Here is a 20,374-nt window from a genome sequence, read left to right on the forward strand (position 1 = left end):
CCGTGACTGAAACGCTGAGTATATATGGTGAAATACTGAGAAACGCTGGTATATATGGTGTGGCTCTTTGTGGTACCACAGTAATTGTTGTGGCTCTTAGTCTCTGACTGGTTGGCCACCCCTGCTTTATGCCATGTCTGTTGTCTAAAACCACACTTGAGAAACTTCGGAGAAATAGAGCAATTTCTTATTACCACTAAACTGCGGGGTTTGAAAGAGAAGCAAGGATGTGCACTATTCTACGAGGACTTGAGAGAGTTGAAAAGGCTTTACCCAGAATAATTACCGTAATCATGTGAATGTGTTCTTAACAGGCCAGAAGAAGGTACAGGCCAGAGCCGTCTTCTACCCTCTCACGGGGAAGGGGGAAGCCGTCAACATGTGCTACAGGACGTTGTATATAGGATCCGGTAAGAGCCGCCAGCACCACCTTGTGTCGCAGTACGTCGTCATTTGTAGAACTGGGTCCTAATCGGTTTCTCCTGACCCCTGTTCCCCTCAGGTGCTGACATGGATGTGTGCCTTACAAACTACGGTCATTGCAATTACGTATCGGGGAAACATGCCTGTATCTTCTACGATGAGGTGGGTAGTTTTCTTTCTCCACACGCCGTCGTTTGCTTTATTAAGATCCCCATTAGCTTTTGCACAGCAGCAGCTTTTCTTCCTGGGGTCCAGTAACTTACATGGTGACGACACAACAATATACATTCACACTCATCACAATGTATTGACAAAACACATAAAAAAATAAAGAAAGAAACACTGCAATTAGACAAAACAAATAGACAGGCTCCGACTGAAAAAATCATGATCTAATTAATAGAAGAATATAATTTAACTAGAGCTGTCAAAGTAAATGCTTTAACTTTGGAGATTAATTTAAATTATTTAAAGCATTAAAATAAATTAATCTAGATTAATCTATGGAGTGAAAAATCTTAAATTTTAGCGCTGCGGATATAAGAAAGGTCTAGCTGAGTCAATGTTGATGGTTTTGTTGAACATTTGTATTTCACAGGAGAGAAACTAAAATAGTCTTTGAATCTAAATATACTTTCTTTGTGTCGATTTTACATTAATTCCATGATTTTACTCAAGTAAATATCTGTTACAAGCTTCGGCCTTAAGTAGAAAAATGCGATTTTTAATCTAGATTCATCTAGATTAATTACAGAAAATTGAGATTAATTAGTTAATTTTTCTCTATTAACAGCACTAAATTGACAGCACTAAGGTACCTGGAAAACATGGAATTTATTTGTTCATTTTCCAGGTATGGAAAAGTCATGGAAACTGAGCAAAAGTGAACACTTACCGGTACATGGAAATTGAAACAGTTGTCCTGGAAAATGTTATTGGATGATGTGTAAAATAGTAATCAAATGAAACTATTGAGCACATAATTAAGATGAGTTTATAAAAACCCTTTACATGTGAACAGCTTTTAGTGTAGATGTAAATGGATGATCCCATGTTGTAGAGCATGCTCTTGGCATCATATCTGGTATATTGGATGTTGAATTGATGCAGGCAACCTGGTGATATGGACTTTAAAAGTGTACTTCCGGAATAATAACCGAGAACCGTTACTCACAATCTCAATAGAACGGTCAAATACATGCATTTCCCAGCCAACACAGGAGCCTTGACATCTACAGTGAAACTTCTTATGCAAGTAGCTGTGTTTTAACTGTGTGGTAAACCTGGGTGTATCAACGTTAGTTAGTAAGCAGTGCAATCTTGCTAGCTAGCAGCTTACACTAGAATTGTTGAGGTAATTTTTACCTTGCTTTTAAAATACTAGAACTATGTTTGATCCCCATATGTACTATTTCACTCATTGACTTTTCCTAAAACCGTGTTGTTCACCACATTTAGGAGAGTTTGTTTTGAATTTGGATTCATTAATGATGGTTAGCAAGCACATGCAGTACAATCTTGCTAGCCAACATTCAGCTTGCTAACTAACTAGCTAGTGTTGGCTGGCTTGCATTGCTAGCTAACTACCAATACATTTTCACATTAGGCTGTGACATTACTTCTATACTAGTTGACATGACCAGTCTAGTCTTGTTCTACTTTTAACTATTTTGTGATTTATCATTTTTTTCGTTAAATAAATTATACTAATAATAGGAACATTTGGGGTGAGACATTTTTGAAAAATCATTGATCATGACCATTCAGATCTTCAGACTGTAGAGAGGAGGAAGAGGAGTGGAGAGGGGGAGGAGCCAGGAAGGCACAGAAGGAAAGAGGGAGGAGGAAGAGAAGAGGGGCGAAGATGAAAGAGGAGAAGAAGAGGAGGCTAAGAGAGGATGATGGAGGAAAAGGGAGAAGAGTGGAGAGGAGTTGAGAAGAGTAGGAAGAGAAGACAGGAGCAGACACGAGAGGGGAGGTGTGGAGAGAAGAGGACAGGATGAGATAGAAGAGGAGTGGAAGACAGAACATATATCAATCTCAGTGCTCATGTGTCTCAAAGTTCCAGTTCAATAAATTGTTGTTCATCTACAGCAGGGGTCTCCAAACTGTTTCCTGTGAGGGCCACATAACTTTTCCCTTCTCTGGTGGGGGCCGGGGTCAGTTTGTAACAGAAATAATTTGACTATCGCAGGGGTGCCTAAACGTAAACATTTATTCTTTTCCAGAAAGCCACACATAACCAAATATTAATAACCCTTTCCGGGATCTTCACAGGGGAAAAAAAGAGTCAGGAAATAAATAATAACACTATTAATGAAATAAATAACACTATTTATGAAATAAATATACAGTACCTACAGACCACCTAGCTCTAGCTCTGTACTATTTAAAAGCACAGTGCAGGACACACTCAAAGGTTATCACACCTCAGAGATGGCAGTGGACATGTATGACAGGACAAAGGCCATATGTAATGGCCTTGGGATTGAGGAACATACTACCAGCCAAAGGAGGAAGCAGCAAAGGATGGGCGAGTATGTAGTTGAGTCATCTTGTAGCACAAGCTCAGACCTCAGCTCAGGAGATCAGCTGAGACAGAGACTGTTCTATCCAGTCCTCGACAGAATGCTGCAAGAGCTTGAGAGCAGGTTCTCATGAGTTGGAGAACAACTTATGAGAGGCATACAGGCATGCATGTTATCCAGCCTCAGACCAGTTTCTCTCAGTGGAATTGCTGCAACCCCTCACCACACATTACAATATCCACCTACTGCCAGAGGAGATCACAGTTGCAAAGTGTTTCCTGGCCAGGACGCGTGAATACTTTACCCAAGGCAGTTGTCCTTCCGCGTTCGGTTTGCGCGCCCTGATTGGCCTCTCAGCGCCCAATCGTGTTAGCCCTACTACTCGCTCAATATACTACTATCACTCAACTCGCTACCGCCGTGCATCAGCTTTCAGTTCCACAGCCCAAGTCCTCGCCCATTTCCTCGTATTGTTTTCATCGCTCTATATTAACGTAACGCGCTATTCATATCAATCGACATCACATCAATATAAATAACGTATTGTTTTCATCTCTCTATATTAACGTAACGCGCTATTCATATCAATCGGCATCACATCAATATAAATAACGTATTGTTTTCATCTCTCTATATTAACGTAGCGCGCTATTCATATCAATCGGCATCACATCAATATAAATAACGTATTGTTTTCATCTCTATATTAACGTTCTATAGGCTATATTATTTAGTCTAGTTTATTGTGAGACTCTTCGGCGGTAGCGAGTTAGGCGATAGTTAGTTTTAGTATATGATGCACGGCGGTAGCGAGTTGAGTGATAGAGTTGAGTGATAGTTAGTTTTAGTATATGATGCACGGCGGTAGCGAGTTGAGTGATAGAGTTTAGTGATAGTTAGTTTTAGTATATGATGCATGGCGGTAGCGAGTTGAATGATAGTGAGTTGAGTGATAGTTAGTTTTAGTATATGATGCACAGCGGTAGCGAGTTGAGTGATAGTGAGTTGAGTGATAGTTAGTTTTAGTATATGATGCACAGCGGTAGCGAGTTGAGTGATAGTGAGTTGAGTGATAGTTAGTTTTAGTATATGATGCACGGCGGAGATGAAAACAATACGAGGAAATGGGCGAGGACTTGGGCTGTGGAACTGAAAGCTGATGCACGGCGGTAGAGTAGACGCGATTGGGCGCTGAGAGGCCAATCAGTGCGCGCAAACCGAACGCGGAAGGACAACTGCCTTGGGTAAAGTATTCACGCGGCCAGGACAGGCAGAGATGCAGTCCCTACTATCCAAAGTGTCTTTCCCTCCTGGATGATGATAATAATAATAATAATAATAATAATAATAATAATAATAATAATAATAATAATAATAATAATAATAATAATAATAATAATAATAATAATAATAATAATGCATTTTATTTATAAGGCGCCTTTCAGGACACTAAAAAAAAAGTCCACAAATCGGTGAATGAAAAATGTATAGGATCAAATGAAAACTACTACTTACTAAAAATGGATGTTTAAAAGTACTAAAAACCAAAAAAAATATATCAAACACTGACAAACATTCAGCACTGACAATGGGGATGCTGCCATCTTAAACAAAAAAAATCTTTATTTTTATTTATTTTTTTAAAGCTCTAGGGGGCCGGGCCAAATGTGGAGGCGGACCGGATCAGGCCCGCAGGCCGTAGTTTGGGGACCACTGATCTACAGCTTGTTGCATTATTTCATGCATTGATATTATCAATAAGACATAATCTCTAAGCATTTACAACGTAGACTTGACTGTCGCATCTTTTAAATCAAGTAAGTAGTCAGTTGTCCTAGGCGGTTGTGTGTGTGAGGGGAGGGGGGTGCGGATGGGGGCGGAAAGCTTCAGGGGCCTATAGATCATCACTTAATATGGTACCTGGAAAATCAGGAGGTAGCATGGAAAATGTTTTCAAGGCAAGCGTGGGAACCCTCCTGTGCAACCTTACTCCCTTCCCCACATGGAATGCACCTGACAATGACATGCTGATGCTCTAGTGCGACATCTAGTGGCTGAATGTTATCTATAATAAAAGTAGCCACTGTACTTGCATTATACTCAAAAGCAAACATACAAACATGTCAGTTGCGAATGGACGATCAAGAAAAGAGGGCGGGGTTTGAGTTGGGTCAATTGGAAGGATGGGTTCTCTTTTTCCGAACCCAGTATTTAAACATTGTCTCTGGCATGATGTTGGCTAGTACAGGCCATCGTTTCACTGATCACTTTAGTGTTGAGAAAATAACTGCACTGTGCTGCATGTCCAAAGAGGAAGCTCACCGTATAATAATCAGATGTGTTTTCTAGGGATGCACCGAATCGGAAATTCTAGGCCGAAACCGATACCGAAAATAGGAAACAGTTGGCCGAATGCCAAAAGGCCGAAAATGATTAATAGAAATATATATATAATGTATTATTTAAATTTTTCAGCTACCTGATTATGACAAAATACATGATTATGGCAAAACTTAACTTAAATAATATTAATAATCACTATTATGGGTCCATAAAACATTTATTCAGCACTTTTGAATGCATACATTAATTCCAGACTGCTGGAAGATTGTACAATTTAAACATTTTCTCTTTGCATACAACAAAATGTGCATTAAAGTCAAGTGCATTTTCTTTTCTCTGTAGGATAACTACAACAAAGTGCATTCAGAACAAAGCCACGGTGCTTTAAAACTGCATAAAGATCTGCACACACAAGAGGGAGAATAGCTTATAGCAGACTTAATGATGTTACTGTAGTGGCTACAGTAAGCATTTTATATAAAATTACTCTGTATTTTTGTATGACAACTAATAAAGAAACTTGAACTACTGTCATAATTCACGGCGTTCTACCCTACACGGAAGGACTATTGTATTTACTACATCTCCTGTGACTCTTAGCGGGGGATGACATAGCTTAACTCTTTCAGTGCCACTCACGAGATTTCTCGTGTTTTTTTATAGGTGGTTGCTAGCCACTCACGAGATTTCGAGTTTTTTTTTTTTTTTTTTCTTTTTTCTTTTTTTTTTGCGATCTGAAAAATTATTGCATCACCCGAGCCTACCCGAGTATTGCCGAGCTGCGCCGGTGATCACTGTGGAAAAAAGCGCCCCCTGTCGTCTCCCAGATGACATAAGTGATTTTGGAATGGACTCAATGAAAATGAATGGGGAAAAAAATCCGGTACTCCACATTTTCCAGTTCACTGATCCAGCCGGGGTTACTAGAGTTCATTCTGGAGCCTCAGATCCCCGCGGATCATGGAGATCCACTGTGTCGCGTTGGATCCATACACGTATCGATTTTTTCGAATGGTGATCAGGAATTGGAATATACCAGTTGGATACCATCTGATGTCAGGTAAGGACTCTATGTTATCAGTGGTAGGATAATCAGAGTAAGTTTGATGAAGTTATAAGCTGTTTTGTGAAATGTCTTCTTTCGGTTTCAATGTAAAACTCCGAGAGGAAATCAACGAGGCGATTATCCGCGCGCGGCCGTAATGTGCGTGCGTGCACGTATAATATTGATCATCTAGCGTTTATTTGAAAACGATTCATAAAAAGGCCGACGAATATCAACGTTGTGGAATATTCCACTAAAAGACGATTTTCATAGAATGCTCCAGAATGAGCTGTTTTTTATATCAAAACGGGGGCTTTTCTAACTGCTCTGAAACGGCAACGACGCGATAAAAAAACAATCTGCCTTCACAGCACTGTCTGGAAAATAGTCTTTGATAATGCGATGGGCAGATTAGACACATAGCCATAATTTAAAACATAGATTAGGCGATATTAACGTTAACATTGGCGCGGATGGTGGCATTCAAGCGGTAAAATGGAAAACCAGGCGTGGCACTGAAAGAGTTAAGAGAGACGAGTGAAAGAGGAACTGCAGCGTTGTTAGCTAGCTTAACGCTAATGTTAGTTAAAAAGGTTTTTAACCGCGACGGGCATATAGTAATGGCGAGGATATAAAGCATGTTAAAGACGCATTTATTGGACGCTTTGCTCGCGGAGTTTACATAGAAACTGCACGACTCCCGAGTCCCAAGAGGAGTTATCACAGGCTGCAGAACGCCGTGTTTTGATTACGTCATCACAACAACACGTTAGGTAGGTTACGAACGTCCCTGTTCTTTGACATTCTGTGATATTTTTTTGGTGCTAAAACCCTTTCGGCCGATAATTTTCGGTGGCCGAATATTCGGTGCATCCCTAGGGCTAGATCCACAAAGAATGGATTGCACGGAGCAAGTTGCACCCTTACTTAAAATTCATTATGAAATGAAAATGGGGGACCCTGATGTAAACAAGATGAAAGTCTTTCTCTGGTCTGCATCCCCTTAACAATTGTGTATTGAGCCGTACTGTATTGTACCCATTCTGCAATCTGTTAATAAAATTTTCAATCAATCAATCTGCACGGTGATTGATTGAATGAACATAGTGTTTTCATATGTTGATGCTCAGAAAATGCTTGCAAACTCAAGGGTTATGAGTTTCATAGGCCATTGTAGGGCAATTTAGACGGGCACAAGGCCTATGAAACTCATTATAATTAAATTGTATTACCGGTATATTCAAATGTATTGTAATTATACAGCACAAATACAGTACAACAAAAAGAAGTTTGTCATCCAACCGGAGTTCAAATGTAACAGTACAATAGTAATATACAATGTACAGGTGTTTAAACTATAGGTATAAATACATATAAACTAGTACTACTGAGTAATGGTGTATCAGATGTATGTACAGAATTGTGATATTCATATGTACAGTGATACAGGTATGAAGACAGTATGGTAGTACGTCATACTGGCCAGCAGCGTAACTATTAAGAGTCGGTAAAGGATATGTACAGATGTAGATGTAGTATCTACACATACGTAAAAATATATCTATAAATGAGGCTTTTAAGTTTATTTGCAAAAGGGACAATGCATATTAATCAACATTAAAAATGTAAATACGCCAGAATTAGCCAGAAGGCTAGATTTCATCTGTAGTCCCTGGCCAAAGGCTTTATTTTCTTTATTACTTTCGAAGCCATTAATAAAATATTTAATCTTTTTTTATGTTTAAGGTTTAAAAAAGGTTTTCATCCAGTTTTGTATATACAGTAGTTTGTATCAAATGTCATTGCCAAAAACATTTAGTCATTATTTCAAAAGATGGTCATTACCATCAAAATGCATATTTTTGAGGAAAATACATTAATTCATAATAGTGTTGTGACGATGGGGTTGTGGATCGATGGCGTTCAGAGCTATTGCCAATTCGGTCATGACGTATCGACCTTCCAATAAGCAGTTTCCGAGGCCAAGCTTCCTGTGTTGGCTGAGGCTCTGGTCTGTTCCAACACGCCTCAGTGCTGTTGTCTAGGGATGCACCGAATATTCGGCCGCCGAAAATTATCGGCCGAAAATGGTTAAAAATGCATTTTCGGCTTTCGGCCAAAAGGGTTTTAGCACCGAAAATATATCACTGAATGTCAAAGAACAGGGTTACGTAACGTTCGTAACCTAAAGTGTTGTTGTGATGACGTAATCAAAACGTGGCTACGTGAGCAGCTTGGCAGCATTCTGCAGCCTGTGATAACTAACTCCTCTTGGGAGTCACGCTGTTTCTATGTAAACTCCGCGAGCAACGCATCCAATAAATGCGTCTTTAACATGCTTTATATCCTCGCCATTACTATATGCCCGTCGCGGTTAAAACCGTTTTAACTAACGTTAGCGTTAAGCTAGCTAACAATGCTTCCAGTCCTCTTTGACCCGTCTCTCGTAAGCTACGTCATCCCCCGCTAAGAGTCACGGGAGATGTAGTAAATACAACAGTCCTTCAGGCAAAGAACGTGTCGTTATGCAGATCGTTATGCAGTTTTAAAGCACCTTGGCTTTGTTCTGAATGCACTTTGTTGTAGTTATCCTACAGAGAAAAGAAAATGCACTTGACTTTAAGTCAGGACTCCCTGGAAGAAGAGATCTTGTATCTCAATGGGACATTCCTGGATAAATAAAGGATCAATAAAATGCACAGTTGTATGCAAAGAGAAAATGTTTAAATTGTACAATCTTTCAGCGGTCAGTCTGGAATTAATGTATGCATTCAAAAGTGCTGAATAAATGGTTTATGGGCCCATAATAGTGATTATTAATATTATTTAAGTTAAGTTTAGCCATAATCATGTCTTGCCATAATCAGGTAGCTGAGGGAAAAAAATTATAAAAAAAAAAAAAACATTATATATATATATATTAGAGCTGGGCATAGATAATTTTTTTTAATCTAGATTAATCTACCTGGAATTGATCTAGATTCATCTAGATTAAAATGGCTAAAAAAAATATATATATGCCGAAGGCATTCAAAATATGTGTTCTACCCAAATAATGACCAGAGGAGATTTATCCTCTCCTCTTCATCTGAGGAGTCACTAGCTGTTCTATCTCCTTGTTCAACAGCATGAACATGTCTCTTCTTTTTGTAATTTCCAGTGTTTCTTTTAAAACCAGATTTATCGTAATTTTCTGTGCCCTTCCTTTGATGCCATTAACATTGTTACACTGATATTGACAGCTCTCTCCAGTGTCGAATCACTCTCCGTCAGTAGTTTCTTCTGTGCACCTTCATTTCTTAATCCACACACAAACCTGTCTCTCAATGTGTCTTTTAGTGAATCTCTATCTCTGAATCTCTATCTCTATTTTTTTTTTCTATTTTTAGTGCTGCTAATAGTTTTTAATATGCTCCCCCTGTACAGCAATTTGTGCCCCTGTGGCTGTTAAAGCGCTTTATAAATAAAGTTGGATTGGATTGGATTGGATCTCTGAATTCACAATGCTGCTGACTGGTTGCTCACACACAGACTGCTGCAGAAGCAGGTTTCTCAACAAATTCAGTGCAAGCTCAGTGTAACAGTTCCATGAATGAAGAGAACACTGAACAGCTACTACAGTCGCAGGTCCACATCCAAGAGAACACTGAACAGCTACTACAGTCTCAGGTCCACCTCCAAGAGAACACTGAACAGCTACTACAGTCTCAGGTCCACATCCAAGAGGACACTGAACAGCTACTACAGTCTCAGGTCCACATCCAAGAGAACACTGAGCAGCTACTACAGTCTCAGGTCCACATCCAAGAGAACACTGAACAGCTACTACAGTCTCAGGTCCACATCCAAGAGAACACGGAACAGCTACTACAGTCTCAGGTCCACATCCAAGAGAACACTGAACAGCTACTACAGTCTCAGGTCCACATCCAAGAGAACACTGAACAGCTACTACAGTCGCAGGTCCACATCCAAGAGAACACTGAACAGCTACTACAGTCTCAGGTCCACCTCCAAGAGAACACTGAACAGCTACTACAGTCTCAGGTCCACATCCAAGAGAACACTGAACAGCTACTACAGTCTCAGGTCCACCTCCAAGAGAACACTGAACAGCTAGTCTCAGGTCCACATCCAAGAGAACACTGAACAGCTACTACAGTCTCAGGTCCACATCCAAGAGAACACTGAACAGCTACTACAGTCTCAGGTCCACTTCCAAGAGAACACTGAACAGCTACTACAGTCGGAGTACGGCTCAATACACACAATTGTTAAGGGGATGCAGACCAGAGAAAGACGTTTGTCTTGTTTACATCAGGGTCTCCCATTTTCATTTCATATTGCTCCACATTGTCATGAAACGGTCCAATATTTCCAATAACCCAAGCCATTTCTGTTGTAAACACTCACGATAGTCCAGTCGATCCTTCCTTTAGTGTGTAAAGTGGATTTCTCCCTCTTGTAGATGTTTCCAAGTGCCGCCCGATCAACGTGAGCTATTGTAACATGCTAACTCGCTAAGCTAACGTTAATAATGTAAACAAAGCTCTCAACGGACTTCTTCTTTCTTGCATTGCGCAGATTCAGACGTCCTCATCGCCGAATTGTGTTATATCCTGAGGACTTCTTAACCTCACCTGTATAACAATGATTACCGGAACACTAAAGTTACTTTAGTTTAACACATTATTCTAACTACAGCTCCGGTACATACGTCCAATCACTTCCGGGCACCACAGCTGTGAACTATGGCAAGTATTTAAGGACAATACAGACCCAACGTTGAGAAAAAGATTAACGGCGTCAATTATATTATCGCGCGATACTAGTCTTGCGTTAACGCAGCACGTTAACGGCCCAGCTCTAATATATATTAATCATTTTCGGCCTTTCGGCATTCGTTTTTGGCCAACTGTTTCCTATTTTCGGTATCGGTTTTGGCCAAGAATTTCCCATTCGGTGCATCCCTACTGTTGTCCCTGGTTGTGTTTTCTTAAAACAAGATTAAATTGACAAATCATTGAAATAAGCTAAATCTGCCAGTGGGATAAGATAATTCTACTCAATATTGGACTTATTGTACCAAATACAAGATATTTTCACTTGATAAGATTAAAACAAATTTGCAGTGTAGTTGTAATCAGGGTAAATGTCAAGATTAATGACATGCCTCAACACTAAAACAACAAAGAAATGTACACTATTTGTATTGAACATAGATATAGATGATTTAATAGATCATATAAATAGAAAATATAGACATAGATACATAGAACATACTAACTGTCTAACATACACAAATCATAACACTACAACAGCGCGTTACACCTAAGAAGTCTCAGTGGCATAGGCTACATTCTGCCTTAGAGCATTTCTTTTTCCTGGGCTTTTGAAAGAAAAGCTCCAGGGCTCTTTGGTAGGGGAATTCACTGGTAGGGGGCCCATTGATGCTGAGACACGTACAAGCGGCCAGATGGTCTCCCTGCAGCCTCAGGTCACTCTGCACCTGTAAATACGGAATCAATCACTAGACAATAAGTGGGGTGAGATTTGTGGCAATTCAAATTAGGGGTGGGTGATATGACTGACTATATTAAATAAATATCGGGTACAGTTCATAAACAATACACTTTTTAAACGTATCGTGGACTAGGCCTGGGCGGTATAATTTTTCACACCGTCATACCTTGATGACCTAATACCCCGGTATACGGTATATGACGGTATGACTTTAATTTTCATCAGCGGTGGGGGGGGGGGGGGGGGGCGCAGCTAATAATATACTCGTTATTATCACCATACATAACGCTTGCTTATATTGAAACACGTTGAGATTAGGGCCGTTCTTTCAACCTGAAAGTGCACTTTCTTCAACCTCGAGGTAAACAAATCACAGAAGGTAGCCACTGCCGCCTGCCGGCACCATCCAGGTATCGGCGTGAGCTAACGGTAGCTAGTTAGCCCGGCCGGCAGCCCGGCACCATTGTATCAACGTGAGCCAGTTGCATTAGGATTAAAAAATGTCAACACTCACTCACCCCGTTTTATATTACATTCCCAAAGAAGTGCCTCCGTCTCTCGTAGTCTCGTTGTGCTGGATGAAGTCACTGGCGAGTCGACTCGTGGCGTGAGGGTTTTGCTTAAATCCGAACAGACTCCAGTCCTTTAATTGTCCAAATGCGACAGTGTGTGCAAGTTTAGCTCTTGTTTGACAAAACGTTAGCCATCTGTGGTCAGGGAGCTCATCGTGGGCTCGAGTGACAGTGGTTAACTTCGACGCTTCATCGTTCAATGGTAACATATTATTATTATTGCTTAAGCTTTAGCAGCTGCTCAGAGATAGAGGAAATGCATACAGGCATCTTGCTCAGCTCTGTGCGGGGAAATACGGACCGCCTCCCCTGCCCTCTGCTGGTCGTGCTGTGTGTGTGTGTGCACGCACTTCAACCAACTCGAAAGTTAACTCCGTTTCACTAATGGAAACCGAAACCCAATGCCGTCCCTGTATAAACTCAGTTTCAGTGGAAATAGAAACTTACAACCAACTGTGATTTTCACGGTATTGATTTTCAATACCGTCGGTATTTCTAAATACCCCGGTATACCGTAATACCGTCATACCGCCCAAGCCTATCGTGGACATCATGATGTTCCTCACAATCCCTCACATCAGTTTATAAGCCGCCGCTGTTGAGATGACTTACTTTGGCGCAGCGCTTGCCTTTACTCTCTCGTCTCTCCCTCAAAGAAAAAAAATGCAGACACACTCGCCCCAACTTACGTCATGTACACGCCCATACACGCACGCGCGCACACACACCAGAGAGGCGGTGCTACAGCTTTGTTTGGAGGAAACGGGGAACGGGGATACGACAGCGTGAGAGAAGTGGAGAGAGCTTCGCGAGTTTAAACGTTAGCCCTACATGTTTTATTCAGAAACGGCAATGGAATAAGGCGCAGAGGTGGATGAACTGCTAGTAGCCTCGCGTTCTAACCGTTAGCATTGCGGCTAGCGTAAATGAGCTAATAAGTCACTGGATTCATACAGTAGCTTGATGGCTAGCGTCGAAATCCTCCGTGTGTCGTGTTGAAGATGACGTCACAGCGGCCCAGCTACACTGACGGGGGGGGTACCGTCTTTATATCTATCTATGGGGGGTACTACCGAGCCGAGTGATCGCCCAACGGCGCGCGGAGACTGGGGTGAGTTTCAGCGTGTAACGTTACCGTCTTCGATAATAACTGATATTATCAACATTTGACCCACATTAGATGATTGGTATAACGCTGCCCATGGAATTATAAACGCCCCCTCGCCCATCCGGTCAACATCAGATGACGTGTAGTAACTTCTAGAAGTACGTCTAGTTGGAATTTTTTATATCGCGCTGATTGCCATCAAACTATTTCATCATCAATATAATGCATTTGGGGCTATATATCACGTTCTGGAGAAAGCTGCAGAAAGAGATGAAAACATACTTATACATTAGACCATACTTTACTATGAATATGTGAATGAAAAAGTTTAACGTTGCTACACAATGAACAATACATATAGGACTTTGAATGGGCCCTAATAATGGCAATGTAGCAATAGAATTTAAAAAGTTATAGCCCTGCAAAGAAGGGGACTTTCTCCATAGACAAATAGCGCTGGCAATCTATGGTATATCATTAATTTAACCTTAGGCAACCAAAGTGTTAATATAGTTATTTTTTTATTATTCTTTCCAAAAGCAAAGGGGTCTAGAATCGTGACTAACGCTAATTGCGCGTTATTTCTTTTATTAGCGATATCCATTCATTTTTCATCCATCCAGCCTGACGTTATCATTGGGTCTGAGCTTGCAAAGGGCAAATACTGCCGCCTATCGTCTCCCGGATGGTATTGCACATCATTGGATTAGATTGGCTGGGACTGTGCATCAGAAAAAAAACTCCGGTCCGGGGGTTTCCCTTCTCGGGCAAGCAGTATCGTGTTACCACATTCACTGGCGAGGCTGGGAGCAGCTTCGATTATGTGTTTTGGACTATAACGTTGGATCAATAAACGCGATCGATATTTGGAATGGCAAGTCACGAATAAGAGATTTTTCAGCCCGCTTCTCTAGCATGCATAAGTACACATACTATCGCTAATCTAGCGTTTATTTGAAAACTATTCATAAATCAGCTGAAAAATTACAACGTGTTTTGTGTATTCCACTAAAGGGCTTTTATCGCTGATTTCTCTGGAATTACTAGAAATCTCAAACTATACTCGTATTCAAAACGGTATAAAACGGAAATGTACAGATGAAAAAAATCCGTTTCGTACATGTTGACTGCAAGCAAGTCATTGATAAGCGACGGGTGTATTAGACCCATAGCCATAATTTAAGATATAGTTTAAGCGTTCGCAAATTTCCCTGTCCTCCCATTGACTTCAGTGCTGGCACGCTAGCCCTAATTTGGTCATATGGGCGTGGCTCTGAATGAGCTAATGAACACACTGACTAGACAAATATCAGTGGACCAATTGCATGCTTTCGCAGAGGACAAGAAGCTTCGACTCCTTCAGACATTAAGCTGCCCCCCACAGCCCAAAGAATGATACAAAAATATATATATATAATTTTTTTTGCATTCAGGGGGTAGTCTAGTTCAGAGCAGCGGCGCTCATGATTTAGCTGCGCCGCCGCTGAATGCATATAGGGGAAACACTGACTCATCCATAATTTTAATATCTTTGGGAAATGTACAAATGTAAAGGTACCGAAATCTAACCATCACCCTGGTGTTGTTGGCCAGGACAATTGTAGAGGAAACGTTGAACATCATTCAGTCCAAAATTCTGAATATACCCTTAAAGTAATATAAACAAATTGCTTTTCTCAAGTCAAGTGTTCCTTTATTAATCCCCCTGGGGAGATTCAGGTGTCATAGTAGCATGGGGGGGGGGTTACATGTAGGATAGGTAGTAATAATAAGAGAACAAAGTGCAAGTAATAATGATAACAGTTGGGGCGCCCTCGTAGCGCATACCATAGTGCCTCGTGCACCTACGCGGCCGTCCCGGGTTTGCTCCCAGCGATATTTGTCGCATGTCTTCCCCACATCTCCTTCCGTTCGCCCTCTCCTCTGTCGGTCCTGCGTGACCAGTAAAAGCTGTAAAAATGCTAAAAAATAATAATAATAAAAAAATAATGATAACAGTAGTAGTAGTGAGTGGCAGGATTCAATCAGACAGTAGTAATAGTGATGATGGTATACATCGCCCCATCTAAAACATACCAGCATCTAAAAGCTTCTTCCGCATCTTTGGTTTTAGGCAGAGGAAAATGGACTAAAGGGTTATCTCCTTCAAAATAAACTGCTGTTATGGCAAAAAAAATAAACGATAAGTATCTATTGAATTAATCTCCGTGCCCTACTAAATGTATATTTTCCTTTTGGTCAATTCGACCTGTGGGGAGAAAAGATATTGTGATGTATTTTTTATTGTTTTAGTTGATGTAGCTGCGTATACTGTGTCAATGGAGTTTCTCTCTTCCCTCTAGAATACCAAGCACTATGAGCTGCTCAACTACAGTGAACACGGCACCACGGTGGATAACGTGCTCTACTCGTGCGACTTCTCCGAGAAGGTGTCCCCGTCTCCGCCCAGCGGCCTGGTGTCCAAAGTGCAAGGCATTATCCGTGAGTCACTCGCTCGGTCTCACACGCAATGTTATAGTTGGGTTGCTGCAGTGATGTGTATTTTCTCATGACTAATAAACCCATGACTGGACATTTTACAAAATTACGCTCAATCTCTGTAGAGCGCTCACTTAGATTAAAAAAAAATGTATACGTTATCCCGCTACATTGATCCACTCTGTCCATCTACGTCTGTTTTTAATAAATGTTCAATGACTAGTATCCATTTGTCCATTTGCCTTCGGCTTCAAACCTACCTTTTCGTTTGTTTATTTGTGAAAATGTTCGAAAAAATTTTGTTTGTTTATTTATTTGTAAACTTTCGAAATAAAATCATTCATTCATTCATTCTATCCTTTCATTGACGGAACTTATTTAGCGCATCCCACAAACATACTGTTGCTGTTGTGTAACCTGTCGTGTCGTCTCTAGAGCCTCCTCTCTCTCCTTCACACAAAGTTAAATCTACGCTCAAAGTGAAGGTGAAACTTAACACTTTGGTTGCCTTGGGTTAAATTAATGATATACCATAGATTGCCAGCGCTATTTGTCTATGGAGAAAGTCCCCTTCTTTGCAGGGCTATAACTTTAAATTCTATTGCTACATTGCCATTATTAGGGCCCATTCAAAGTCCTATATGTATTGTTCATTGTGTAGCAACGTTAAACTTTTTCATTCACATATTCATAGTAAAGTATGGTCTAATGTATAAGTATGTTTTCATCTCTTTCTGCAGCTTTCTCCAGAACGTGATATATAGCCCCAAATGCATTATATTGATGATGAGATACAGTTTGATGGCAATCAGCGCGATATAAAAAATTCCAACTAGACGTACTTCTAGAAGTTACTACACGTCATCTGATGTTGACCGGATGGGCGAGGGGGCGTTTATAATTCCGTGGGCAGCGTTATACCAATCATCTAATGTGGGTCAAATGTTGATAATAGCAGTTAGTATCTAAGACGGTAACGTTACACGCTAAAACTCACCCCAGTCTCCGCGCGCCGTTGGGCGATCATCGTCGAGTAGAAATTTTATCATTATGGGATATATTTTTACCCGGTCCATCTCCAGCTTGTATAATGGTATATACGTCCAAATCATGTTGTTTATCGAGTTATTGCCAATCGATCACCGTGTAGCGTGACGAGCCAGAGTCCCATGAACCATAGCGAGCGCCCGGAAGTACTACGGTCGTCATGACAACCTCTATTCAACATCCTGTGTGGCGATTGCGCCGATCGGCCACCAGATGGCGCTCCTGAACCGCCAGAGAGCTCAGTGGGTCCTGCTGGTGGATCTCAGGCCAGCGGAGGGGAATATGAATCCGATCGCAGATTTTTGAAATATTGATATAAGGACGCTGTACAGCGTCCCCCGGCAACTTTAGCATGGCCAGCAAAGACGTGAAAAGACGTGTCCCGGCAGTCAAAGTGTTAAGCTACTCTGTACTGCGACTCTGCTTCACAGATACCTATCAAATAGATCTGCTGTCCGTGCAGGCGGGCAAACATGTTCCCTTTATAATGCTGTCTGGCTAAGTATTCTATTAGTATTTTACAAAAAAAAAATTAAGTGAGTTTTGTATTTGATTTGAACATGGGCACTTGCGAATGCGAATATTTACTAAATGGGTTTTTATTTTAAAATAATAATAAATAAATAAATACACTGGTGTACTCGGTGGATGCCTGCACACAGAGTAACACTGGTAAGACTGACTACCGCGGCAAGCCTATTTTATAGGTATTTTATGTGCATGAGCAGGAAGCACATTCACACCTGTCCTAATATCAGTGAAGCCGTATATGTGTGGCATGTCATTCTAGAAGATTGCTGGTTTATAGACTGGAATGAACTTTAGATCTACCAGGCCATTTATTTGTCAGACTCAAGTTGTTGAAATGGTCCACCTTCTAAAAAATTCAATGGAGAGTCTGTCTTGTCTACTGGGCGCTGCCGTGATGAATCTAATGTGACTTGGGAGTGAAAATAACCAATTTTACGTTTCTAATCAAGATATCAGCGCCCAGAAAACAGACATTAAAATGTATCAAATGCTCCTGAGTAAGTCAAATAAAATTACATGCCGTCACCTGGGAGATCTGAAGTTTACAGAGGTCTGTAGAGGCAGCCCTGGGAAGAGTCTAGTCGTTCCCTACAGAGGTCTGTAGAGGCAGCCCTGGGAAGGTTCTAGTGTCGTTCCCTACAGAGGTCTGTAGAGGCAGCCCTGGGAAGGTTCTAGTGTCGTTCCCTACAGAGGTCTGTAGAGGCAGCCCTGGGAAGAGTCTAGTCGTTCCCTACAGAGGTCTGTAGTGGCAGCCCTGGGAAGAGTCTAGTCGTTCCCTACAGAGGTCTGTAGTGGCAGCCCTGGGAAGAGTCTAGTCGTTCCCTACAGAGGTCTGTAGTGGCAGCCCTGGGAAGAGTCTAGTCGTTCCCTACAGAGGTCTGTAGAGGCAGCCCTGGGAAGGTTCTAGTGTCGTTCCCTACAGAGGTCTGTAGAGGCAGCCCTGGGAAGGGTCTAGTGTCGTTCCCTACAGAGGTCTGTAGAGGCAGCCCTGGGAAGGTTCTAGTCGTTCCCTACAGAGGTCTGTATAGGCAGCCCTGGGAAGGGTCTAGTGTCGTTCCCTACAGAGGTCTGTAGAGGCAGCCCTGGGAAGGGTCTAGTGTCGTTCCCTACAGAGGTCTGTAGAGGCAGCCCTGGGAAGGTTCTAGTCGTTCCCTACAGAGGTCTATATAGGCAGCCCGGTCACCATGTTTTCCCTCTCCGCCCGCAGGCCGCAGTAAGAAGAGGGAGAAGGAGGAGGTCTCCACCGCCGTGGTGGGGGGCCTGATGCCGGCGGGCGGCGTGATGAGCTGCCAGCCCCAGGGAGACACCGGCCTGTCCTGCAACTGCAAGGCCAGCAGCTCCAGCCTGATCGGGGGCAGCGGCGCGGGCTGGGAGGGCACGGCGCTGCTCCACCACGGCAGCTACATCAAGCTGGGCTGCCTGCAGTTCGTCTTCAGCATCACGGAGTTCGCCAGCAAGCAGCCCAAAGAGGAGCAGGTCACGGCCACCGCCTGCACCAACAACAACAACAACAACAGTGGCACCGTCACCGTCGTCAACAAGAACACCACCACCACGACAACACCACCCCCCCGCATCACTGCCACCGTCAGCACCCCTTCCAACCAGGAGGGGGCGGACAAACAGACTCTGGAGCCCAACCCACAAGTGCCCGTACTGCGGTCCGGCTTGGTTCCATAGCCCACAGTGGAAGACTCCTCCCCCTTATTTTTTTTATTTTTTTTGCACCTTCTTTCTAGTCACTATGAAGGGAAAGCTGCACAGCTGGTTGGTCAACAGGGAAGATGATGTTTTTTTCTTTTTCTTTCTTTTTTAACGGTTTGTACCTTTTGCATGAACTTGAAGTATTATTGACAATCTCTTCTGTTTCGAATGACTGACTGTAATCTTTTGTTCACTAATGACCATTGGGACTTTTTGAGCAAACATGTACCAACGCTCACTTTTTATTTTATATATATATTTTTTTGCCAGTATAGTAGTTATATATGGTGTAACATTACCTTATTTGTCAGTCAGCCCATTTAGCACAAACTTTTATTTTGTAGTATTGAAGTCATACTATATAATTTCTTTTGCTGCTTTTGCACCACAGGTAGCTATATATGTATGAATACATACATGCTTATACACTTTTGTATGTATATATTATGTAAATATATACAATTCAGTGCCTCTCGATTGGAGAAACATTGGATTTCATGTAGATATACCATTTTTGGTTTTTAAGTGTACAGTTCCTTATGGAATTTGTGATACCTGGTAGATTAACAAGAGGTTTTGTGATAAAACTGTTCTTAGTGCGTACTTTCCTCTGTAGTCCATCTGTAAATAGCGTATTTGTTTTAGCACTCGTTTTAACACCTTGTGCTGCTCTGTATAAAAGCATTCTTTGTCTGTACCTGCCTGTCTGTTAAAAACATGTAAATACAGAGAGATTTTCTAAGAACAAAAGTTAATAATCTATTTGCGTCCTCCGTTATTTTCATGTCTTTGTAATTTTCCGTGATCTTTTTGAGATTCTTTTTCCATCATTCATGATGGGAATTGTGAGGTCTGCGGCAGCACTATAATTCCTTACAGGGCAAGAGATCAAGAAAAAGGGAGATGATCTCCTTGTTTACATAAACGACAGCCCAGGGCCCTGTTTCTTGTACCTGGATAACTGAGTTAGCCGGATAACTTTAACTGGATAACTGGGTTAGCCGGACTTTCCGGTTTCATGTACATGGATTTTCCAAATCACCATGACAACATATCCAAAAGTTTGAGCCTG

At 41.6% G+C, this 20,374-nt stretch overlaps 1 protein-coding gene across 2 annotated transcripts in view; it reads left to right on the forward strand.

Moving 5' to 3' along the window:
• Positions 1-20,022, forward strand: part of phf12b (PHD finger protein 12b) — a 45,100-nt gene extending 25,078 nt beyond the window's left edge. The window contains exons 12-15 of one of the 2 annotated variants that reach the window (XM_084312348.1): positions 315-410; positions 503-585; positions 15,885-16,023; positions 18,806-20,022. In XM_084312348.1, the coding sequence (XP_084168474.1) occupies positions 315-410; positions 503-585; positions 15,885-16,023; positions 18,806-19,278 (791 nt within the window). In that variant the 3' untranslated portion in view covers positions 19,279-20,022. The remainder of the gene's footprint in view (positions 1-314; positions 411-502; positions 586-15,884; positions 16,024-18,805) is intronic. The other variant, XM_084312349.1, reaches the window with a different exon arrangement.
• The last annotated feature ends 352 nt before the right edge of the window (positions 20,023-20,374 follow it).

Source organism: Notolepis coatsorum (assembly GCF_963971535.1).
Source record: "Notolepis coatsorum genome assembly, chromosome: 1".
Lineage (NCBI taxonomy): Eukaryota > Metazoa > Chordata > Actinopteri > Aulopiformes > Paralepididae > Notolepis > Notolepis coatsorum.